Here is a 26731-nt window from a genome sequence, read left to right on the forward strand (position 1 = left end):
AGGTGGGAATGAATCACATCCCTCATTAATGTAACTACACTGCTAGAAAACCAGCACCTAGCATAGCCTGGAGCCTTAACAGAATCACTGGCCTTGCCTGGAAGCTCTTGTTAGCGCAGATGAACCAGCAAAGCGGGTCAGAAGGAACAGGGTGTTAGAGATTAGCCATTGGATCAAGTTTGGTTGGGTGCATTGTGCAGATTTTGAGGTTGATCATGAATAAGGGGAGAACCATAAGGTACATTTTCAAATGTTAGTGGGAATGTTACATTTCTTTGGATTGTTTATGGGTTCAGAGTTGACAGTAACGCTAACCCTGGTGCTCAAGGTGTAGTAGATTCTAGGTACTGTTCTTAACCATTCACTAAACAATAATCAGAGCGGAGTTTCTGGCAGGTGTAACTTAACTCTGGAAAAAACATTTCATAAACAGATCTTAGAACATCTCAAGTTGGAAGAGACCCATGAGGATCATTGAGTCCAACTCTCTGCTGCTCACAGGAGTATCTAAAACTAAACCATATGACCAGATCAGGTTTGCTGCATTTTTATTCTGGGAGTTAATATAATATTTCTGTTAGGCATCAGTGGAAAAATTAAGTTCCTCATTAATCATTTGCCTCAGTCACTAAACTTTGCACTGAAAAGTGACTTCTCTAGCAATGTCAGAGCCTCAGTTGCTTCTGGGCACTGCTGTCTTCCAGATGGTGAAGACCCACAGGTGGCTTTTTAAACCAAGATCAGTGCTCAAGGTTATTCTCAGAACTGAGCAGGTAACTTCAGCAGACATTGAAGTAATAGTGAGTTTCTGATTGTTTTGTACTTTGACTGGAATTAAGATCGCGTAATACGAAATCAAACTGAAGATGGGATGGTCTAAGCTTGAGAGCTTGCTCAGCAGGAAGGTAGCTCCCCGCAGTGTGTGATGCAGTAGTCCATCTAACGTTCTTGTACATGGGGGATGGCTCATGTACAAGAAATGCAATGTAATAATAACTTAATACTGAAGGAGGGGAAGGCAGCTGTTCTTTATGCTCATCCTTTACAACTTCATTGAAATTTTAGGAAGTGACTCAAGCTAACGAAGTTCATTGATGATGAAGCATAAGCAAACTTCATTAACAAAGCAAGGATGTGCTTCTCTTTTTCTTTCATACTCTTTCATTGAACCTGCATTATCCATCCTTATTTTATCTGGGTTGAATTACAGCCCATTTTATTCATTCCACTCTTATTCTCAAACAGGGAATAGGAAAAGGAAGGGCTATAAACCATCTGAGTTAAATATGAAAGGAAGCGCAGTTGCATTTTGCCAGTGTTAATGTAGACTGATGTCATTATTTGACAGCTTTCCCAGTGGCCTGAAGCATATATTGAGCAGAAAAGTTATTTGTCAAATCCTCCATGACAGCCATAATTACCTAAACCACTCACTGTCTCAATTTTTAAAAGAGAAAATGGGAATACGTGGTTTTATGCAATAAAAGAAATGATTGTTGTATGGAAATCAACTAGTAAGTTAATTACATGCAGAGTACTCTGTCTTGTTTCTGGAAAAGGAATAGTGAAAAAGGATAGCAAGACTCTGGAAAGGAAAAAATAAATTGTCTACTACTACCTTTTGAATGACTTTGCCAGTAAGGTATCTCTGTAATTTTATTCTTAGAAGCTCTCCATAGAAATTGTAAAATCTGACCACAGTGTCAATAAAATTTCTACATGTCAAACGCTTGCATGCATTTAGAAGGATTACAGTGACTATATGAGTGTTCTGCAGTAAGGGATCTCAGTGGTATTTTTCTTTCCTGCCAGAAATTTAGTTGGTAGTACCTGATGAAATGTAAAACAGCTTGAGAAGTACAGTATGGGTCAATAGCAGTGGCCATATTTCCCAAATAAATTGTTCTTAAAGCCACAACAGCAGAATCCAAACCATCCTAAAGTTAAATAATTGTTTGAAAAAAACATCTTTGGGTTACTGTACCTTGAATGTAATTTTATTATGATCTTTAAGGTAACTCGGAAGGAAATGGGTTTATTCTTTATTCAAGTCGCAGGCTATTTATCAGAAGAGTTTACAATGTTATTATTTAGATTATCTAAAGTTTTAGTACTAAAATTCAAAGCCTAACATTTCACTACAGTAGTTCAGAGTCTTGTGCTCAGATTTGTATGCTTGCCTCTGCCCTTATCTAAACCCAAACAGAAATACACTGTCCAGAGATTCTAGTAGCTGTAAGAGTGAGAGGGAGGGAGGATGATAGTCTTTCCCCAAACTATAGATGGTAATCTAGCTTGCTCCATTCTGTTCCATTTTTTTTTTGGTCTTACCTCCTACTTGTGTCAGTCTCTTTATAATTTGACTGTTGCTCCCTCTTATCTTCCTTCTTGTTATGTTTCTGTTATTAGACAGTCTAGATCTCATTTGTGTTCTGTGCTTGCATACTGGCAATTCTTAGTCTAGGCTAGTGGAATTATCTGAGAGTAGTGCTTTGGTAAGTTAGTAAATTGAGGTAAATTCTCTTGCTTTTTTTTTTTGTTACCCTCAAGATGTGGAGAGCAGTTGACTGTTGTAGTTTAGTTCATTTTTGTTAAATGGTTTTTGTTGGGTTTTGATGGAGAGCTGAGGCCTGCAGTAATACTCAAAGGTTCTTGGCGCACAGGCAGTCTTTTTGCCTAATGTTTTACAGCAACTGAGAAAGTGGAGTCTGAGCTTGTAGTTTCCAAGCCTTATTGCAATAAAAGTAATACGTGACGTTCAGAATGCCTTTGTTTAGCAAGTTGAGCTTTTAAAACAAAAAACAAGTCCTACAATCAAACTTTTACTACCAGTAAAGTCTTTTGAATGGTGTTTGGGATTGCATGTGTTTCTAGTTACTTCCCTAGTAGTCTTCTACTTCCCTGCCTCTATCATGATCAGAGGTTGGTTTGTTGTTGTTTTGTTGGTGTTTTTTTTTTTAATACTGTCTTGTCTGCATACACACTCTTAGTTCCATTTTTAGAGATAACTAGCTACATAAAAAGTAAAGAGGAGAGGGATTGATAGGTGAATATGTTGAGTTCTGCAGTCATATGAAAGACACATTACTTTAGGAAAAAAGGAAATGTCTTTTTTCTCTTGTGATGTTTCCAGCCCTCTTCTCCTGTCACTGTACCTGTGCTTGGAGGTAGCAAATTTATGTTGGTTAAGTACTCCCTGAAGTCAGTCGTAAATACACAGCCTGATGCGATCCGACTTCTATGCTGATGCCAAAAGGGGAAGTTCTGTCTTCATCTCCTGCTGCACAGTCAACACCAGCAATCATATTGCCTTCCAGCAAGCTGTTTCGTACTTCTCTGACTGAGAACTCAGCCAGTATCTACTTGGATCAAATCCTTGGACAGCTCACTACATTTTCACGTGAGTGTGAGTGCCAGCAAACAGAAACAGTGAAAAGACTGTATGGGGTGATGAGAATGAGGGGGTCTGTTTTGGCAGATACATAAGCTTAAATTGACTTCCATCAACTGTAAAGTCAAGCCTTAACTCTATTTTGTAACCTTTTACCACTGACCTGTTTTAAATTTGATAATTATTTTCTGTAAAACAGCGTGCTAGCCTTTGAGTCAGTAAACCTAGGAATCTTTTATTTTCAAGTATGGCTTACAGAGCTCAGTTGCATTCAGTGAAACTTTACTGCTGACGGATTTGGAGCTCATGCTTTCATTTGGCAAATTACAGTATTTTATGTAAGTAATTTTAAACTGATGGTTTAGGTTTCGCTTTAGAATGCAGTAGATGTAATTAGTTTCCTCAGTAGAAGAACCAGCAGTAAAGAATTAGTTACAACAAACACTGCAAATTATACAGCATATGTTAAAAATAAAATTACATGATAGCTACCGAAAAAGCTATAACTCATAAAGAAGGGTTCTTCTCTCTTTAATAACTAATCAGATTTGGATCTCATGGTTTCCAGTGTTAGCCAAACAGCTTGAATGAGTTGTATTTGTGTATTTAGCTGAAGTCATGAGCTCTGCAGTGTGCTTTCTTCTTTATCTGCTGTGTCCCCGTTCCAAAGTGGAGTGGTGAAAACCCATTTGTGTTAGAAGTGTCTTGGCAGTTAGACTTTATCAGTGCATTAGAGTTAAAATAGTGCTTTAGTTCTCTGAATTATAGATATATAGGGAGGACACAAAGAGTAGTAGTACATTGTGGTCTTTTCTTTATAGGATAGTTTTGTATAAGTTAGTACTTTTGTATCTATGCAGGAAGAGGGCTTTATTTTTCACTTTAAAGTTCTCAAAACTGTCCTGATAGTCCTTTCCTTCAGCCTCGCTTATGATGCTGCACTATGAACTGCTGCTTTCAATAACAGAGCCAAGAAGTCTCTTTAGAGTGAAGAGAGTCTTTGTTCTTTTCTAGCTGGTAATTCTATTGATTTGGAAGTTAGTCTTTATAGTAATAGTCTTCTCTAAAAGTAGTTCAGGCACTCCAAAATGAGGATGTGTCTAAAAAATCCCACTTGCTACACAGCCCAGGTGTTGGTTGTTAGAACATGCAGTTTTTAACCAGAGTCAGCTCTGTGCAGAGGGCAGGAGGATTACCAAGCATCTATTCAATTTCCGCCACCCTTAGTGTTCAATGACCTGTGTGAATTTTAGTCTCTTTATTCTGCTTAGTGTTGAAACTTAGCTCTGAATACAAAAATGTGTTATTGTTGCTTTGGGCTTTTTGGTAGTGTTCCCTATGATTAAAAAGGCTTCAAACGCTATTTTTCATGTAAACTCTGAAGTGAAGCAAGGTGATGTTACTGCATTTTATATATATGAAGATTGGAATCATACAAAGTCTGAAAGCATTTGCTGATTTAGGGTCCCAAATTCAAAACACTTAATGCCTGAACCTTTAGGCAACCCAACTATTACAGTGAATTTTTTTTAATGCAGTTCTTGTTAACTTCAGATACCTTGGTAACTCCTCAGGAGTCAAGGAAATCAAGCCCAACATCTAGAGAAATGGAAGTATGTGATTAATTACTACCATTGGAAAAATTAGTTTAGAAGACTTACTTAGTATTGTGAAGGAAATATACGGCACTGACAGGGTGCAATCCATTTTTCCAAAGCAGTTCACCACCTTTCAGGTTAGCCATCTCTTTTTCTTTCTGTAATTCTCTGCTTTGTTCCCTAATGTTTTTTTAACAACAGTCTCTTGCATAAAAGACAGTTACTGTGATTAGTCCTAATTCTTACGGTAATTTCATCTCGTCTGAAGAAATCTACTTGAACAGAAAAATCTTGAAGAGGAACGAAAAGTAGTATGTGATTGTTAATTAAAGATCTGTGGACAAGTAGATGTGCACAGGAAATGAGCAATTAAAGTTCCCTGGGCATCTTTGATTATGGACTATACTGTCTGTGTGCTTGATTTTGCAGTGTTATGTAAGTTTTTAACTGAATTTTCTCTGTACAAGATATCGATGCCCTTTTCAGGTTACTTTTCTAACACTGAATTCTAAATTCAGGCTCAATTTCAGTCAGAGGTTCAGGCTGAATTCCTATATAAAGTTAATTGGAATCATGCTGGCATCCACATGACTCATCAGCATAGTTGAAACCTTCACGTCCATCAGGTCTTCTTACCTGAGCCAGCAAGACAGCATTAGGTTGTCGTTTGCAGAGTGGGATGCTCTGCCTCTGAGTTGTACAGAGGAGTGATGGGATGTGCAGGTCTTGCGTTATGTACTTGGTACAGAAACCACCTTGGAGGAGATTGTACTCTGTCAGGTTGGGGTTCTTCTGTGTTCATGTCACATACCTTTTCCCCAGCAATATGTTGTTATCTCTGTTCTGTCTCTTTTGCCTCCATTTCTTTGTTCTTCATCTCCTTCATCCCAGCTTCCATGTCTTAACCTTTTCTTCTGTCCTTGTTAATCTTGTCCTCTGTCTCAAATGCTGCTCTCATTGCCAACTCCAGTCTTCTTATTGGAGGTGTTAGCATGATAAGAGGAGGAATAATCGGTATCTTAACGTTTTGTAGAAAATTCCTCTTAAATTTGAGGATGACATTAATTTTAGGGTGCTGATGAGACAAGTAGTAGTTTAAACTTCCCTAATTCATTATTACTATTATTTATGGCCATATATATTACCTCTTAGTTCAGTGATAGCCCTAGGCTTTTACTGGTCTTTGAGTTGGTGTTGTACGCACTGTTCTCTAGGAGTGAGAGAGTCATTGAGCACAATAATAGCCGGACAATTAGGTGCTTGTCATTGCATTGACTCCAAGCTCAGCTGTGGAATAAATGTTTTTGTAGAGGGCCACAACTGGATGTGGTTATGAGCCATAAAATATCTGCTACATCCTTTTCTTCTTGTGGCTTGCCAAGGGGTGACTAGATTTGTGCTTAGCAGGATAAAAAAATTAACTTTGGAACCAGTCTGCTGAACCAGCAGATTGATCATTTGAGCTGTAAATGTGTTGCGAAACATTCAAGTACTGTATATTGATTCCCTGGCTCTGTTCTGCTGCTGTACAGGTGAATGAAGTCCCATCATTCAGGGATGCCAGTGTGTCAGAAGATTGTTAGAATTACCGTTAAAAGTTATAGTGTAAGAAGGAGAGCCTAGAAGCTTCACTGGTGATACCCTTCACTGGTGACTAAATGCTAGCTTTTCATTCCGAGCATGGTGAAGAATGTTTTAGTGGAGAATACTATCCCCCCACACACCTCCCCGTAACTAATACTGTTCAGTCTGTCTTGGATTTTCTCGTCTCCTTGAAAACACTTCTATTTAAAATCAACTTTTCTATTGAATTTTCAATTTAAAGATGCTGTCATGTCATTTATCATGGGACAATATTTCACAATAAATCAAGGAGCATGGCTTTCCTTGCAGAAATCTCTATTCTTTATGAAATTAACATATGTTTTTCTTGAGTTCAAATTCTTCTGTACTATAGCATTCTATTCAAATTGCTGTTAGGGAACAGTTAAGAGAGTTGTGTTTACTGCTGTTAGTTAAGGAGCTTACAGCATTTTGAAGAGGTATGGCACAACGGAAGTTGTACTCTTCCCGTCCCCCCCATATTTCTAGTGCATATTATTTTGGTGTGAATTATGTAACTGAGAAATACAGATGTAATCTTTTAAACATCTGCCGTCTCTGCTTTCACAAATACACGCTAAAATGAGAAGTGCATCTGTTAATCTGTTGTTTGTGTCAACGTTACTACCCTATAATTCCTATTCACAGTCCCTGTAGTGCTGCTTCAGAAAGGGGTTGAGAAATAAGTGTGTGGAAGTTCCATTTCAATAACATGTTATCAGTTTAAATAGCTTTTCACATTTAAATAGAATTAAATTCTATGTAGTAGATGCAGATACGAGTGGTTTTCAGAAGCGTGCATTGCAAGCTGTATGGACAGATCCTGGGTTAACCTGAGTGAGGTGTTGTCTCCTCTGTTTTGGAGGGGGGGTTTCCTCTTCTGAGGAATGACTACAACACCTGTGTCTGGGGCTTCCTCAGTTGTAGTAATGAGAAATGTATCTGATACTGACAATTGTTCCGAATTACGAAAGCAAACAAACAAAAAGGCCTGAGTAGAATCATGGGAATTTCTCAGTGCTCTCGCATGGCACCGATGTGATGCAGCGCGAGAGACAGAGGATCTGTCTGTAGGCTGGCATGGCTGGCATTTCACTCTTGGAGAAGCAGTTTATACTTCTGATTTTCTCAGCTGGGGATATTTCACTCTGCTGAACACAGATGTCTTTTTTTCAATCATATTAGAAGAAAATGTGTTCATACTTAAAATAAATGATGCTGCTTAGGTTTGCCTATTCGGTTTCTATTCTCTGGTTTTGGCCTTAAAGAAATCCTTCTACCGCTGCAATTCCTGTCTCCTTGCATCTTGCTTTTTCTAATTTGTGTGGTATACCCTGCCTCCTCGCTGTTTGCACAGTGATGCGTGCTTGTGTCAGAGGGATTTACAGAAGAACTTGTTTGGTGGATCGTTTTACTTCTCGGACAAAGTCATGTCATTTTAAAGCTGGAAAACACAGTTTGTGCCCCATGAAGAGAGGAGGAAAAAAGAAATCATAAGCCATCCCTCTTATTTGGGAGACTTGAGTTTAGTTTCATTTCAAGTTTTGTGTTGCACATAGACTAAATTTGTTGCAAGAGGTTTTTTATATGGCTTTGTATTTTATTTCCATGCCAACTGGTTTGAAACTATGTTATTACATTATGTAATCTCATAAAATTGCGTGTTGTGCAGGTATGACAGTACTTAGGAGGAACTGGGGATGTTAACAGTTGTAAAGTCGGACGTGTCCTTTTTGATAAGCAAAAGTAGTTTGTGATGTTCTGGAGATCTTGATTCATGAAACAGAGTCAGTTTAATAGATGTGGGGAAAATCTTGACCATAAAGAATGTTAAATATTATCAGGTGAAATATAAACTAAAATGGTTTTATTTTCAAATATATTTTATGGTGAGATTTTTCACAAGTTTCTCATTCTTGCTTTCATAGTAGCCCCAAGAGTTTTACTTTACTTCTGTTACAAGTATAGATACATTTCTGTGCTTCTAGTGATCTCAGGATAGATTTTCTTCATCATCTTGTACTTACAGTAACAAGATCAATACTACTGTCAGGGCAAGAGAAATATTCAGTACCATCCCTATAGTTAGTGCTCCATAATTATTTTGAATTTTGTATAAACTTCAAATATCCTGTTTGACTCACATTTCCACCCTTACTGCTTTCTTATTGGTGATTGCTTCCGTGTTTACACTGAAGCTAAGTTCATGTTTTATAGCTGTGCCATTTTGCCATTTTTCTAATGTATTCTCTTTTAAAAATTGCCTAGCAGGGACAATTATTTTCAATCTATAACCCTTCAATTTTGCTGGGTGTGGTTCACTGACTTATTCTTCACTGTTCAGTGAAAATAAAATTTATAATTTCAGGACTCTTAAGCTATCCAGCACCCTTGCTGCATCAAAGCCCTTCTCTCCTATCTCCCCACTCCTCTGTGCAGACTTCTGAAAGCTGGAAGTTGTTAAAGTTGAATTATTTCCATTAAGTCTATTGATTAAAATCCAGGGAGTGATTGTTGCAGTGGGACTATTTTCTATGGTTTGGGGTTGGTGGTGTTTGAGATTTTTTTTTTTTTTTGCAGTACTGGCACTACTAGTTTACCTGCTGTTTCACCTAAGTTGAGGACTGGTACCTCTTTTTACCCAAGCCTGTTATCCTAGTGAGGTTTTGGGAAAGATAAATGGATTGCATGAGTATTACATGTATGTTTTTAACAATGCTCGTAATTTTAAATAGGAAAAAAAATAGATGGATACAGAAGTTTGCACATGGACTTACCATCTGGCAATAGTTCTGCCTCCATTTTCAAAGCTTTTAAAATGTATTTTGCTTTAAAATGCAGTTTTTTAAAGTCAATTTGTTTAGTTGAGCAATTCCTTTTGTACCTGAAGGAACTTTTATCTGGGAGTCTGGGATGGATGAGTTCATTTGCTGCATGCTTCCCCTCACTGCTGACTTTGTGAAGCACTCTTGTAAAATGAAACCCTGCTCTGCTGGAACACACTCAAGTATTTCATAAGCAGTGGGTAGAAGGCAGGGTGTCGTGTTGCTGAGGAGCACCAGTGTGCTCTCATATGTGTCAAGTGTCGTGCTTGTGTCCACGCGTTAGCGTGTATCGAGCAGTTTCTCTGTAACTTTGAGATTATTTCATTTGGATTTTTTACACATTTGTGGATAAACACTTTTTAAAATAACGTGTTGTATATATGTAGAGCTCTAAAAATACTAGCAGATAAAACAGTCATTATTGAAATGGCATAACAGAGATCTCGGGAAGTGGAATTCTTGTCGTCGTTGTTGTGCAGTGTGGGCTGTCGCCACATAGCTTTTCTTCTGTGGCTCAGTGTTTGTCAAGAATTCTTCTAGCGGGACAAAAAGCTTTGGTTCTCCTTTTAATTTTGCTCCGTGCAGCTTGTACTGACCAAGTATAGACAGAGTTGTCACATGCACAAAACTGGTGTTTCTCGGAAGGAGCTGGAGGGATACAGCCAACCAGCCCAAAACTTTCAAAGTGACTACTGCAGTTTGAGATTAATTTCCGTCACAGCCTTTTAAGAGAAATGTTTACTGTTAAACTTTGATTTAAGGATTTCCCTGAACAGGGATGGGTTGGGTTTGGTTGGGGGGAGGGGGGGGAATCTATTTTCAGTTGGAATCAGGTCAGTTTGGGTTTTGGTTTTTACTGCCAGGGATTCATAATGGATTTTGGATTTGTTTGGTTGGGTTTTTTTGTTTGGTTGGGGTTTTTTTTTTTGTTAAAAAATGTATACAAGTCAACTTAAAATATTTTGAGAGTGTAACCATCATTTTGATAGCCTTGCTAGTAGTTTTTAGCAAGCTTAACTTTAGAAAAAGTGAAGGTGTATGAAATTGTGACCACCAGTTCTGTAGTCCTTGATCCCTGCTAATGTCTGAATGGTGTGTTTTTGACTGAAAGTGACTTTTATGGTTTCCAGATTCAAATTTTATTTCATGTTTTGAACATATGTTTTGGCAGTTGTTGTCATTTATCTCCTCATGTGGCTGTGCTCTCTATTTGATATAGAATATTTTCCATACATATCCTATACTGTTGTTTTATTTCTTGGCACTAAAATGACTTGTACCGCACAGATGACTTGGTTAGAGTCCAGCTCTTTTTCTAGAATTCTGGCAATAATTGTCCTATTGAAAATTGCAATGCTGCTTGTGTAAAGTGTAACAGACTTTTTTTGTAAGGGATGATGTCAGCAGGAGAAATAGCCTCAAGGAGTCATTAAAAGAACACAGGACTTTTGACTGTTGGACTTTATTGACTTTTCTCCTCAATAAAATACCGTTCTGCTGAAGACAGATCAGCGTCTGCAGCGGTATGATGACCTTACTGCGTAGTCCGATGAAGCTGTATCTAAGTGCCATAAATACAGAGACACTCTATTAGAGCTTCAGAGAAATGTTGTAATAACAGGCATAAAATTTTATAGAAATGCTTGCCTTTTTCTGAAAGTAATTGACCTTTTTATGTGAAATTACTCACTTTTTGCTTTTTGGGACTTTTGAATTTTCAGTTCTGGTTTGAGCTGGTTTGTTTCTAATTCCCCACTTACAACATTCTGAAATGTATTCACAGCTAAAACGTTTTTCTTTATGCTCTGCCTATCTATTGCTGAATTTAGTATACCATCCTACTTATACCGTCAGTGAAAAAAGGGAGTAAGGTAATATATTTTGAACGGATCGGTGAAATATATAGAGAGAATATGCAAAACTAACATGATGCTAGGTAAATTGCAGCAGTTACTAATATTATTGCTATTTTATTAGCTGACGTATTGATGTGTGAAATACCTGTAGGTGGAGAATTCTATGTACAGTGTGAAAATGAATGGAAGTAATTGCTAGCATTTAGTAAAATAAATAGATTAATGGTGGATATATGAAATCTTTGTTGGTTGCATTTTACATTTCCAGTCCTCCTGTCTTACCTGTTCCTGCCTTTATTCCGTGCCAAGTCTCCTTCCCCAGGTTATGGTTTAGTCACAGAGCTGTTGGAATTGCTTGAATATATGAGATTTTTCACTGATACAGATGAAAGCCAGAGCAGAGTATTAAGCAAAGTGACAGTAACATACGATCTTCCTCACTGATGGTCTCTTCAGGTAGAACTCCCCATAGCTGTGAACAGATTGGTCAGGGTGGTGTTCAGAACGTAGTAGGAGTACTTGGAGTGCCAAAGCTGCTTTGGGAGTGCCAGCTTGGACAGTATAAATTTATTCAAAAGGCATTTTGCTGCATAGGAGTTCTCTAGCCTGGCTCAGTGCTACCTAGGCAGTCTTGATACTCTTCTGTCAGCAGTGTCGTTGTTTAACATTGTTTTATATTATGCTGCATTATGTTTTATATTAACCTGTGGTATTGCTTTATCCATGTTATCTGACTCTCCCTTCCCCCTCCTTTTTCGAATACTTGACAGTTGACTATGGATTTTAAACTATAGACTATGGTATCTGGCATAGTATCTTAGAACGCCATGGAGGAACTAATATTTATCATACTTTTGTTTTCCTGTCCTTTTTTGTGAGAAGTTGTATGTGCGATATAGTTTCTTGACAAGAGTCTTCTATTTTACATAACGTCTTGTGCGTGCAGTGCCTTATGTACACACTGCACGCTACAAGTTTTCCGTGTAAAAGTGGAAAGGTGAATTAAATGGAATTGAAGATGATGATGATGATGCATGTGAAGACCTTGAAGCCCTTTGAGTGCATGCTGGCCAGTCTCTGGATTTTGAGAAAAATGTGTTTCTTTAAACTTACCGAAGTAAGGCAATGAAAAGTTGCCATGTAGAACATAGAGTCTTCTCTCCTCTCTTCATGAGCAAATGTCTTCCCGTTACACCACTAGCTCAGCCCTCTGTTCTGGAGGGGTCAGCTTGTATTGTGTGCTCTGCTGGAGTCTGCTTTTTAATACAGCTTACCACGATGCGAGAACAAGTTTTATATGACAATAACAAGCTTTTAAATTGAAAACAATATTGAAAGTATGTATTAAGTGACTCAGGTTTTAGATTCAGCATTCTAGCTCAGGCCTGCAAAAGACTGTCTTCAACTGAAGTTTAATGAAGCTTGAGTATAGTTTCAGGAGATACTATCACAGCAGGCTGAAGAAGTTGTGGCCCTTTGCCACATTCATTCCTATTTCTGTGCAGCAGTTCATCCCTCCTCTGCACTGTAAACCAGATCGCTAAGAACAAGTTCCTGTAAGTTATGAAGTGACAACCAGCTTAGTTCTGCTCCTGTGGAAGTGTGAAGTTATATGTGAGTCTTGAGCGGTTAGTTATCTTGAAGTATTCATGGGAAAGTGAAGAGATGTGAAATAAAATGAGAAATTGTTTCTAAACTGGGGAAGAGAGTCCATAGAATGGAGGTATGTCTTCCCTGAATAATATGGAACAAGACCATCACAGGCCTATAGGAAGCAAAAATAGTGGAAAGCACTGGTGCTTTTGTTGGAATATGTCCATTTACTGGTACTTATTCTCCATGATCCTGAGTGTGAGAACTGAGAAAAGCAGATGTCTCAAATTAAAATAAAAACAGATGAGGAATAAATACGGAGGAGAGGTAAATTTCGTGTTGAATTTGAATCAAAGCAGCAAATCTGAACCATGTAATGATTCTAAGTAATGGTTTTGCAGCAAAACCTTTACAAAATGAGCTTCGTCTCCTTTGTTTTAGCCGAGATTGTTGCTTAATGCTAGCGGAAAATAGAATGCTTAAGTAGTGAGGACTTCGATCTGATTAAATTCCAAGTAATGTCTGCTTAGAAAATCCTGATTAAATATTTTCTTTCAAAAGTTGTTTTCTTTCTCCCTATCTGTCTTTTTCTAAACCTTTTTTGGAAAGGCAAGGCTTCTACTTATTTGTCAGTGTGCAGAACACGGCTCCTTTAAGGAGATTGTGCAGCCAAAGGAAGTCACTGCCCTTATGTATCCGCTAGAGATACAGTTCATCTAAGTCCTCCCTAGGTTAGCTTCAGGCAAAATTGCAGGAGTAGTTTAAACAACTTTAAAAAATCATGTGAGCTAACTTGACTGTTTTTCTGCCTGATGTGAACTGAGAAATGCTCACAGAAGCATTGCGGAATCAGTGGCTTACAGCAAAGGGCTGGTAAGGAGTATCCAATAGAAGTGATAATTTTACATCAGTACAGTTGTATCCTGGGGGTGTATCTCCAAGGCTTTCAGATATTATTTTGAACTGTCTTGGTTAAATTAGTATAAAAGGCTAGACATACAGGTTTCATGCTATGATTTGACCTTTTTTTTTCTTTTTTTTTTTTTTTTTTTTTTTAAATTTAAAGTCATCAAGGAGTAGGTTTGGGTCGAACCAAAATAGCCTCCTCTAAACCAAGTGTATCAATGAAGGGATGTATGCTGCCTTACCAGCTTTGTAGGTACAGTCCAAAAGCTGCTTTCACTGAGGATAAATACTGTGTGTATGTTTTACACCAAAAAAAAAACAAAAAAACAAAAAAACAGAGGGACCTGCAATGCAGCTGGAGGAACTGGCCAGTGAGGAACTGAACTGAACTTCCCCAATGTAACCGGACTTGGTGAGCTGGAGACTCTGGTTCATTTCCTCAGTGTTCGATCTCTTGCAACACTACTTCTCCAACTTTCACTTAGTTTATTTGGCTTTATATTTTAGAGTTGCTTGAAAGAGAAGCATGATTATGCTGTTGGCTGGATGCCCAAGTTCAGTGAGGAGAGGGAATGGAATTGTTGGAAGAGAGAAGATTGGAGCGGGGGAGTGTCTACCAGAAGTTGGAAGCAGAGCATCTGTAAAAACTTCTTTTAACCCTAGACCTCATAGGAAGGGGTTAGAATTAAATCCCTGTTTTCGGACATGGATAAACAGTTCCACTTTGCGTCATCTCTGCTCTATCAGTACACGAGCTGCAGTTTGTATTCTGTCTGTAATCTATCCCGTTGTTTACTGGTCGGTCGTAAGGCCCAGCTGGTAGGTCGTCCGACTTCCTTCATCTGCCTCCCTTTTAAAGCCACTGAATTCCTCCCCCGGCTTATCTGAAAAGTGGTTGCATCTCATTCCTGAAGTGTTTACTTTGCTGCATTGTGTGCCATTCTTAAAATACTGTGCTATGTACGCAGGTACGTATATCTGAAATGAGCAAAACTTGGGAATAAATCACTGATCACAATCCTGTATTTGCTACTCTGAAAATAACTCTCTTTTATTAGGAGTGTGTGTGTGTGTTAATGAACCAAAAAAAAAAGTGCAATTTGGGACTGTTATAAACCAGCTAGTCCAACTCCCAGCTACTGCCAAAAGCCATAGTCCCTTTCTTCCCTATGCATGCAGCCGCACATTCTCATCCTCTCCCTTACGTTGATGTTAGAGATTACACAACTGCAGCATGAATCAGATCGTGCCTCACAAGGGCTGAAAACTATTTGTGGCTTTGGTTTTTTTGCAGGATTTGTTGTCCGTAATGAGACCCAAGTGGCTGTGTGGCTGCACGGTCAGGAGTGCTGGTCCAAGGGAGGGGATGATAACACAGGGCCAGTAAGGAGTCATTTCCTTTGCTGGCTTAGTGTCTGACTGTGAAGCCAGGGTCTATGTTGAAAAATGAGTAAATAATATGTGACATAACAATTTGATCCATTGAGGCTACTGATCTTCCTAGTCTAGTGCCTACTAGAGGAAAAGCAGCTGGAGTCAATGGATTATTAGGAGTTCTCGGTTCCTTGCAGGGACTGGAGCTTGTCACTCTTGCCTGTTCTCCAATAACCACACGAGAATAACTGTGTAATGGTGTTCTATAGTTTTCACTTGTTTGTTGGTGGCTTTTTTCTAATTTTTAATAAACAAGCAATATTGATGCTTACAAAAGGAAATTGAAATTGTTTCGCAGAGGAAGTGGCATTGTATTCCAAGTTGTTACTCTGATTAGAATGTTTATCTTCTTGCAGCACTGATACAGTCTGCTCCTGTGAGAAAATCATGCTTTCATTTGGAATGTGCTTTCTTGTCAGAGGACGCATGGCAGCTGACATTAATTGCAGGACTGTAAAATATGTGTTTGTGTTTAGTCAGTGTTTTTTATGGTGACACCTGTGAGGTTTTCATTCATATATAAAAGAGAAAGCTGAACTACAGCAAATATGCATTAAAATCATGTGGAGAGAAAAAAGGGAGGGAGAATGAGAGTTGGTGCATAGAATCTTCTTGTTTCCTCTTTGATCCCAGGTATGACTGAGTTTTCATTTAGTATAATTAAAGTTCTTACAGATCTTTGTGCATAGATTTTTCTAGTCTTAACAGAGAATGGTGAATGTTGCAGAGACTAGGCTGAGTAAGAGAGTTGAGTACTTGATTCATGTCTTGGTTTTGTGTGATGTGTTTTAACAGAGAGGAGTTGAAGGGGCAACTCACTGCTAAAAAAAAAAAAACACTAGTGTAGTTCAAGTGATTTGGAAGTCAAATTCTGCAAAACTTCCTTGTATGACTGTTTTTAAGATGCTTCTGAGTTAAAAGCCAAAAAGGCTAGCCAGGGTTCAATTGGTAATCTAGGTGTTGAAGGAAAAAGTAAATGCTTTGGCCGTAGTTCTTGCTCACTAAGAATGGCTTCAAGCAAGGGGTTTGTGAGAGTTCTTCAGAGAAGTGAGGAGCTTTCTTCTTTTTTAAAACCTTTGGCAAGAAGCTTTGTTATTTGTATTGAATGTTCCAAAATAAAAGTGTAGCCAGTGGAAATAATGTATGTGAAACTTTGATCCACACATCTGAATCTCGACACTGATTTGGCAATGATTTGAAACAGGTTTTATAAAGGACAGTGTTAAGCGGCTTTGGTCAGAAGCATGCTGCAAACCTTGTTTTTAGCACACAAGACAGGAAATCTAGAGGGCTGATTTAGGTGTCAAGTGTAATCTTTCAATTTGCTTTGCATGTTATGCAGTATTTTCTCAGATTGATGAAGTAGACTTTGGTGGTAAGCACCTCTCCTCCGTTCCAGGCATAGCACTGCCAAGTTGACATTTGGAAGAAACCACTAACCTTTGCCTCGTTTTCTGTGACAGCAGAAGTTGTAGCCTGTTCCAAAAACCAGTAGGTTGGAGATTCTTGGTTACAGAATGTTAGTCCATGGAAATGGTTAAAACACAATTTAATGCTGCTAGTACTGCTGCTAAGTAGGAATGTGATCGTACATATCAAGAATGGATCTGCTGAGAATTGAAATGTGGTAAGTGCATCAAGGACGAATCCCATGTCTGAATCTAATTTTCCTTCATGAAATATCGGAAATTGAAACTAGAAATCTGGGGATGTGTTTTATTACAGGGCTACAAAAATAACGTAGGTGAAATTGCAGGGGTGTTGGGCTAGATGACCTTTAAAGGTCCCTTCCAACCCAGACATTCTATGAATCTAAACCAGTCTTCATTGTGCCTGTTACTTGGGTATTTCGACTTGGGCAGTGGTGCTGTCGTATCGGCAGTGTGCATTATCTAGGTAAAACAAAGAAGGAACAGCCTTGTTTTGGTTCAGTAAATGCCACCTTCTTTCACTACTAAATAGAATTACAAGAAGTGTATCTTGGATATATGGGAGAATTGTTGGGAAAAGTTCAGGTTTGACAGGACTGGCAGCTAGAAGGTGAGTCAGGAGATGACTTTTCTGAGGTTTGTTTTAAATTAGAGTATGACAAAAGTGGTAGTGTTCTATCACAGCAGGCAGGAAGAGGTAAAATCACCCCTTCTGTGTCAGGAAATCCTCCAGGTGTGAAATGAAGCTCTAAGGATGCCAGATTTTTCAGTACTTAGGAAGGAAAACAATCCCAGGTGCAGAGTACAGACACCAACAGCATCAAAGTTATATCACAGTATATTCTTTTATGATTATTTCTGCTTTTCTTGTGCAAGAAAAGTCAGTGCAATAATACTAGTAGCTCATCTGCTTAGGGCTATGCTTTCATTTTATATATTTTCTTTTAGTAGCTTTATGGGAATGTTTCCTAAAAATCAGCAGGATCACAAGCATTGCTTTTCTGAGATTTTCATTTCAAGTTCTGGAATGTTTGGAAGGTGAAACAAACAAATTCATAAAACCGCGATGAATATGCATGAATTTGTCTAATAGATTGAATGACAAAAAGTGGAGTTAAAGTTTATATAACAATGTACTTCAAATGCATTTGGAAATGTGTATGATCTTTGTAATAGAGTTGATTCTAAATGTCATAACTGAGCAATTAGATGGCATCAGGTTCCTCAAAAGATCTGTTTAGTGACGTTATCTGGAAGGTGCCTGTAACTGATGCAGTTCATTTCCAGGGAGCAGCACGACTCTTCCGGAGCAGTGGTGGTAAATGAGTTGTTCAGGTGAGCTGCTTTTCATATCTGTGAGATTACATCAGCTACTTCAAGGATATTCTTCTATGTGATTGTGGTTTTGGTGTTGTAATTGTAAAACTGTGGATTTTGCTTCTGGTTTTTAAGGAAAAAAAAAATTTGTTTACACACTTCCAGATTTTGAACTTGTTTCTTCTTGAACAGCTGTACTTTGTCCTTTCACAGCAGCTCATTCTGCCTTTTGCCTTCTGTCACTATACTGACTGTCAGCCTCCTAGTCATTGATTGGCTTATCTAATTATTTCTATGAAAATATATTTTTGCCTCTAAGCTGCAAGCTAATATATCTCTGATTTTTCTGTTATAAAAAGAAAACCTGTGCTTTTAAGTTACAACCCATGCTTCATAATTTTAGGAAAACTGAACATTTTTTTGCCCTTGAGATGAAGTCATTCTAGCTGAGGGCAGTGTGTAGCAGCCAGTGTCACCATCAGGATTCAGATCAATTCACAGATACCAGTATTGTTGCATCAGTGCAGCACATTCATGGCTGGTGTCACACAGCTGCAACTGGGTTATTATGGAAGAGATGGTACATCATGGGTGGGAGCCCACAGTTTATAGCTGCTGACATAATGTCACAATCTCTCTTACATGAGCATTTTGCCAGCGGGTGTTACGGTGGTTGCTGTCATTTGGTTTTGAATAGATGGCCAAAAATCTAGGCTTTGCTGGTTTAAATTAAATAAATAAATAAGTGTGGGGGAACTACATGCAGATCTCTGGTGACAAAAGGCAGATTTTTATCAACAAAATTTAGTAGCACAGCCCAGGCCTAGAACTGGCCTTCATTGTCATAGTTAATTGGAATGAGAGCAGAAGCCATATTCCCATTGCAGCAGGATTAGTGGACTGATCACATTAGCATCTCGTGATGAATTGGAATTCATCACCACCCAGCTCGTTTGAATGCCAGCAACAGTTGAGCTGCAGGTCCCTCTCTTCACGGTATATGTAGTGGGTTCAAGTACCCCGTACCTTAAACAGTGCATCTTTATGCATCAGGGACTTCCCTTTGGAGACAAAATTTGTGTTACACCTTAAGTTAAAGATGTGCGAACACAGTCCTGCTAATGTTTTATATTAGAAGAATGTTCTTTTTTGAGCAGAAAGAGTTTCCATTTAATGCCAAATGATGCAATTTTAAACGTAGCGTGTTCCCTGGTCACATTTAACATTGGGTGTGCTGGCTTTCTGAACGGAATCCCAATTAAGATGGAAAAGGTCAGTGATCTGACTCCGCTCTGAGATTTCATTTTGTATTTGTACTGTTGGCTTTTTTATCTTTCACAAAGAGCTTAGTTCCAAAGAACGCTTCCCCTTTGCCAAAATTCCACATGATCTTGTCTTCAAGGAAATGCATCCATTTTTAGCAGGCTAGGAGAGCCTTTTTTTAAAGGAGATTTCTGGTCACAGTAATTTTAACCCATGAAATATGAACGCAAACAAGTCAATCCTAGCTCAAATTTCGAATAGCTGTATTTCACTGATATGCTTATTTGTAGTGAAATTCAGCCTCTGCGCTTTTGTGAGGGAATTAGTCTTTTGCTCTTTGCAGTTTATGGTATGTCAAGCAGCAAGGGTTTGCACATACATATTACAGCAAATAATCTGCATCAGGCTGACTACTCCTTGCTTGATTTGACAGTTAGCAGTTGCTTCTTAATTCATGTTATAGTATTTGTTAAAAAAAAGAACATTTAAATAATATCTCTAAAACATTCTGTCAATTTTTTTTCTGAGAGATTGAGAGAAATCTGCACAAATTTTAGTCTGCACAATAATTTGTACTGTAATACCATTTATTTTCTGGTTACTGAAATACTGAACAGTTATTTTATGCATACAGTAGCGGAATATCATCACTAAAGTCTTAATTGACAAGATATTTTCAATGAAATACCTTAGGTTTTGTTCCTTTACCTCACTCCCACTGTCTCTTCTGGAAAAGCACCAGCTACTTCTGTACTGCAGGGCAGCGTCCATGTAAATGTATAACCCATCACTGGAGTGCTTTTTTCTTCACTTCTCTGGTTTTGTTAGAGCTGTTCCTTTCATTCAGATACTTTTAGGAAGAAGGTGCGGAAGAGGATGGAGTTGTTGAATTGTTTTATACGCTGCCTGCTGTATTCTCTGCCCCATTTCTGGTCCCATTTAAGGTCTACTTTGTGGATTAGGGGAGGGTTCCAGAGAAATTGGCTGAAATAAAAAATGTTTCTGAGTCTTAGGGATGCTGTGATCTGGACTTCAAGAAATTTTAATACTTACTGGAGCTTTGCAGGGGGCAAGGCAGGGATTGCAAATAACCAAAAGTAGTTCTTCATTTGCAGATTCAGAATTCACACTGTATTTTATATCATATTGTTTCTGTCTAATTCCCAAGATATTCTTGTTTTACAGTATAGCCTAGTCTTTTTTTTCTAGTACTTGCCTTTTTTATATGGTCCTGGCATACCCTCCCTCTTGGCTCCCCATTCGAGCGCATGAAATCACGGATGCTGTGTATAAGATAGCATTCTCATGGCCATCATGTGAGTAAAAATGCTGCAGACATATTAACCAAACTTGTGGTTGATTAGGCCCGTTTTGAATTATTTAAGAGACTATATTGCAGCATCAAAATTCAGCTCTGATTTAATCCGCTTTCCACTGAATTTCTACAGCTAAACAGAAATGCAAAGTTTTAAAAATCACTGTAGAGCAGGGGAGCTCTGGAAAAACCTAGTTGTTGCTGCTAACCAGCTTTGGTCTCTTTTCTATCATGCTATGAGCTCATTTGCTGTTTTAAAACGTGTATTTTCATTTCTTCAGATTTAATGTTATTTTGCAGGGAGTTATTTCTTTAGAAATAGAAAATCATAGCTCAGAGTATATGAAGTTCTTGACTAGTTCATGCCTTACAGTCTGCACAATATATAAACACTAGGTTTTAAATGTTCTTTGGTAAGATAAAGTGAAACAAAAAGCAATTGAGAATTCTCATGTTTGTGATTAAACTCTTTCCAAACAGAGTTGAAAAAAACTTTTTCTTTGTGACTCTTCTGCCAGCAAATACAGCTTATTACTTGGGAAGCCTTATTTCTTTGTTAAAATTGGTAGAATTAAAACAAACCTTGCCAGCACAGCTGTGTGAAGGAGGGATAAAGACATTTGCTGAAAGATGTTAGTTTATTGTGGGATAAGTGGTGGAAGTCAGTTCCATCCTTCAGGGTCCCTAAGAAAAACACATCTCATAAGTGAACAAATGTTATAATAATTATTTAAAATAAATAGGTGCTTAAACATCTAGTCAATGTGAAAGCAAAGTAATTTTTCTGAATTACTCTTGCTTGTTTCATGTTGTGTCTGAAATAATTTGCGTTCTTCTCCCTTTCTTACATGGTAACGTGCAACTGTACTGTGAAACCTTCCAGCAAGTTGTGTATATCATAGATTATTTCAGTAATTACAAATAGTATGATTGGTTACATTTACTAGAAATTTTTCAGCATACATAATTTTTTATTTGTTTTGCGACAGTATGTTTGTTGGAAATCGCTCTTCTGTTACATTTTACAACAATGTTGGCTCAGCAGAGACCCCATTGGGAATGTCGCAATTTTGGACATTGCATTGTTGCATACTTTTAGCACTATCACTCTGCTTTTAATCTACTGCAGCTATACAACTTGGAGGAGAAAGGGTTGGAGTTTGCTGTTGTTTTCACTAAAACATTAATGAGAATTAAATTATGGAAGTAAAGCAGAAGAAACCCTAGGGCAGACTAGTGAATTATGGAAGATGGCTTGTGCAAAGTAAGTGCCCACTGACTAAATTCCTTTGAAAGTGTATGCTGTGTCCCTGCAGGATATACATAATTACTTTATTGACCCCTTTACTATCTGCAGATTCTTGAGCAGGTTCCAATCAGTCCGATTCATTTGCTGTTTCCACTTAGGCTGGAGTTTGGTGAGTGCTTTAAATCAGTAAAAGTAATCCCTGCCACTAGAACAAGGGACTCTGCTGCCCCCACCATCGTTTTTCCCGATGCTGGCATAGGGTTTACGGGGTTGTATGGTGAGGTGATCAGAAAAACGGTTGCATTTAATTCCAATCAGAGTTTCCCACAATCTCTGACAGTACAGAGGGCCTGGGACAAGCAACAGAGCTATGAAAACTTTGGGTTTGGGAGTAGCAGGAAGCAGGACGCACCACTTTGGTCTTCCTTTGTATTTGATGCATTTATCTGATGTTGTGTGTCTGGATTAGTGTGTGGTAAGATTAGGATGTTTATGGATGCTGTCTTTAGCAATCTGTAAGTGCAGGTTTTTCTTCGCTCTTAGAAGAAAAGGAAAAAAGAGGGGGAAAAAGGTTGTCTCACAAGAAATAGAAAAGAGGGACAAAGATCTCAAACTGTTTTCTGTCATAAGGCAGTTAAACAATTATAGATATGCAATCCAGACTTAATGCTGACAGCTTCTATTATTTCGTAGTTTTAGCTCTCATTGATAGAGCTGATCAGAAATGTTCATTTAAAAGTGAGTTTTCAAAATCTTTGGACAGGTTTAAGCTGAGGTCATGTTTGAGGCTGACACAAGCTGGAAAGAAGCACTTAGTGTGATTTAAAAAAAATATTTACTGTTATTCGTTTTTAATGCTCAATGCTGAACAGACAAGGAGTTTTGTTATGTTCCCCATTACCTTTTTGTATGAGTGGATTAGAAGTTTCCACAATTTTCATATTTTCTTGTCTGTATGCACCCTGGAACATCCACTGAACTTGACATCCATTATAACCTCTGCTGTCGTTAGCGTCAGTCATACCTGTAGGTTGGGTATTGCAGTTCCTTCCCACTTGCACGTTAACATACGTCTGGAGGTTTTTCTCTACAATGTTTTTCATAGTGGTTCTTTCTACTGTGATTTTTAATTACTGATTATTTACCAGTAGTAGCTCATGGCTCGTTCTAAGTATTGAGGTAGACCTAGAGTCAGTTCCAGCAGCACTTGGAGTGACCTTTTTTCCTTGGGCAACCTAAAGCAGCATATGTTGGAATAGTGGTATGCAAGATATCTCTGAGGAGGGCTTTTTTTACTGTGGAAAAGCTTCCCTTTTAAAAAAAAATATGTATGTGTGTGTGTATAATATATATAAAATATATATAATATATATAATATATATTTTATATATAATATATTGTTATATATAATTATATAATATTTATATATTATTATATAGATATATTATTATTTATAATGTTTGTTATATATAATATATTCTAGATAATATATTATGAATATATTATTATTCATATATATTTTATATATATATATATATATAATGTCAAGAGACACAAGACCTGTCTGCATTACCAGTCTTTAAAAAGTAATCTGTATTGGAGGGTTCCTTCATTGAATAAAGGTACAGAAATTACTATGTCAGTTTATGTTTCAGGGTGGGAACTTTTATCCTCTTACGGGGATGAGGAGAAATTGAAATTCAAAACAAATAAAGAAAATAGCAATTAAATTTGGATTATTTTTTTTTTTAATTATTCATTACACCAGTTCAGGTTAGATGGATTTTTACAGTGAATGTCTGCCCTCCCTTAAAATTGTAAAGGTGACGCGTCAGTTTGTTAGACAGGCAGTGTCTCTGTAGGAACTCCCTGCTGACACAACGTGCTCTTGATGTGAACATAACTCCTGTCAGAATTAAGAGCTGGGTGTGTTAGGAAGCAGGAGCTGTTAGTGTGTGTTTGTGAGAACTGTCCTTTGGCATTTACAACCGAGAGCTTTCCTTGACCTTTAAAGAAAAAAGAACCCTTTGCGACTGCATTATTTACTACAATGCAGCTTTTACTCTTGAGGGAGAATAATACTAATGTGTATTTTTTACATACAGACTTGTAATTGAAACTGACTAAGGAAAAATATTGGTTCTTCAAATACAAACATTTGGTAGTAGTTCTGGTTAAACTTTTGTTTCTTGCCAAGCAAGAAATGTATGATCACAAAGAAGCAGTAAACCTTACTGCTAGCAGCCAGCAGAGCATTTCTCAGCAACTGGGAAGACCGTTTATTGAAAATCCTTCCACTGCCTGGTTGAGATGACAGGCTTGAACTGGTATCTCTCCAAAGGAGGGAATGCTTTGGCTAGAGTATAGAAGGCTTGTCTAAGATGTATACCTCGTGTTTCCCCTTTTGGAACTGTTACTCATGAATACACATGTATCTGTATAAAGTATATATTTTTAGACCAGAAATTTGAAGCTGAGATTTCCACATAGCAGAGAGCACCTTGGCAGGGGGCTGTGATTTTCTTTCTGATTGTTTTCAGTACAGTAGTGCCCACCCAATGTCAACTCCATAACCTAAAGATAGTCCTGCAACAGAGATTTGAAGCTGGGCTTTCAGCATCTTAAACTAGCTTTCTCTAAGGCAGTTTGGGATGTGAAAGTTTGGCTGTGAAAGGAATGTTGCATCTGACTCTCTCTTTCTCACTGTGGCTGTAAGATTTTTAAAGATGTCGATTTATTTTGTGTGTGCAGTGAAAGTCACTTCATAATCTTGAAAATTTTGTAGGCAGAAGAGCAAAACTGATTCCTGTTGAACTGTTCCCAGACAGACAGTATTTGTCCTCATGAAATTTTAAGATAGCTTTACTGACTATTTCTTTTTTCCCCCCTTTCAGATTTGTCACGGAACAGACTGTCAGAGCTTCCAGCAGAAGCATGTCACTTTGTCTCCCTCGAGAGTCTTAATTTGTACCAGAACTGCATTCGATATATCCCAGAGGCTGTTCTGAACTTACAATCTTTAACATTTCTAAATATCAGGTAAAGATTGTCTTAGAAATTTTATTTTAGAAATTTTGCTTTAGCGTCAATGATCTAGGTTTATAAGTTCTGATGCATCCATAAGTAAGGCTAACATGGTGGTTAATCAGCACATTGGTACATTGTATGTCATTGGATCAAAGCAACCTGAACCAGTCTTACCCACTTAGGCGGATCAGGGAACAGGAGGATTAAGCAGCAGCTTGTAGATGTAGAGTGCTGGTTCACCTAATACTCAGAACTTCTGGGTTTGTTTTTTTTTCTTTAGTAGTAGGGAAATTATGTTTCAAGTGTGAAATAGTACAGCAGCATATTTTGGTAAATGTCAACACCTGGTCAAAGCCTTAGTTAAGATCCTAAAAACTTTCTTTCTAATCATCCAGTTACTACTCATTGCTGTATTTTGGTTGTGAAGCAAATCTTTCTGTTTTACAATCCATTCTCATTCTGCCTGATTCTCATCTGAGGTTATGGTCCAGTCATGTGGTCTCATATTTGCTGTAATAGTTTATTATGAAATGTCCAAGACTGTATTTTGTAATAGTGATATCCGTCATACCAAGATTCTTGATGCACATGACTTACCGAGTATTTAAAGTATATTTCTAATTGAGTAAGTAAGTACATTCTCCCTGGCATTTTAGTAAGCAGTGACTTTCACTGTGGTATTTGCATTTGACCTGTGATGCTACTGATGAGAAAGGCTTTTGCACTCCGTTCAAACATCCTCATTTGTGACAAGGAGTGGCCAGTTATCAGAAGCACCAGGAAGGGCATGAAACTATCATATTCCCCAGCACGAGTTTGAAAGCATCTGATTAGGCTTGGTACTTAATACTCAGTTTGTTCACACATAACTAGATAAAACAAGTAATGAAGAAAGACTTAATGAACTACTTTAACAGTAATTATATGCAAACTGAGTTGATCATCTAAATGGAGCATGCTTTTTGTATGTGTCTTTCATTGCATTAAGATATGAGGTGATTTCTCATTAGAGTTCTGATGATTTTGTTTTCTTTCTGTCCCAAAAGTCGAAACCAGCTTTCAACATTGCCAGTACACCTCTGTAGTCTACCACTAAAGGTTTTGATAGCGAGTAATAATAAGTTGGTTTCAATACCTGAAGAAATTGGACAGCTCAGACAGCTGACAGAGCTTGTGAGTACACAGTTATTTTTAAACTATTACTGTTCAGTATTTAATTTTTAATTTATGTATTTAATAGGTTCAGAGGTACTTCAGAAGAAACAACATTTTTTTTTACTGATGAAAATGATGCAGAAATGAGGATGCTACCTAGACATGTGCAAGATCGACATCCTGTTTCTCATTCTGCTGAGAACTTTGTGATTGTAAACTAGTCACTTGTATGCAATAGCAAGTTACTTAAATCTGCTCTTAGCCTAAGGAAGATTTCTATCTGCCATAGGATGTCCAACTATATTTTGATTATAGAGGTGTTAGAAAAGAGTTTGAAGTACTCTGAGATTTTTTTTTTTAAATTAATGTGGGGGAAAGATGCCTTGCACTGGAGAGCAAGTGATCCATGTCAGTTGAACTAAGAGTCTTCCCTTGTTTTGAAAGGAAGACTGGATGGAATGAGAGCTGTTGATGCACTTGTTTCCGGCAAGTTGCAAGTTGCACTGTCTCAAATAATATGAGATAACTTGAAATGAACTTCTACATCTGGATGCTTAGTCTTTTAAAACTTTTATTTCCCTATATATTTAAGACAAGAATAGTGCTTGACATCAGCAATGAGATTCAAAGAATATGATGATCTTAAGTGTTATGTAAGTAGTTGTATTTTTCTTTCAGTCCCTAAATAAAACACTACGTGTTGGAATGAACAGAGGATTAGCAGTCAATGGTGGCAGTGTCAAAACAGCTAACTCATTCTTTACTCCTGC

At 37.8% G+C, this 26731-nt stretch overlaps 1 protein-coding gene across 13 annotated transcripts in view; it reads left to right on the top strand.

The window, feature by feature from the left end:
* The window catches only part of LRCH3 (leucine rich repeats and calponin homology domain containing 3), a 64060-nt gene that overhangs the window by 2831 nt on the left and 34498 nt on the right, over positions 1-26731 (top strand). For all 13 annotated transcript variants that reach the window (XM_086754296.1, XM_086754286.1, XM_086754295.1 and 10 more), the window contains exons 2-3: positions 24674-24818; positions 25853-25979. In XM_086754296.1, coding sequence (XP_086610422.1) covers positions 24674-24818; positions 25853-25979 — 272 coding nt within the window. The remainder of the gene's footprint in view (positions 1-24673; positions 24819-25852; positions 25980-26731) is intronic.

The sequence above is a fragment of the Chlamydotis macqueenii genome, chromosome 9, assembly GCF_036417535.1.
Source record: "Chlamydotis macqueenii isolate bChlMac1 chromosome 9, bChlMac1.mat, whole genome shotgun sequence".
NCBI lineage: Eukaryota > Metazoa > Chordata > Aves > Otidiformes > Otididae > Chlamydotis > Chlamydotis macqueenii.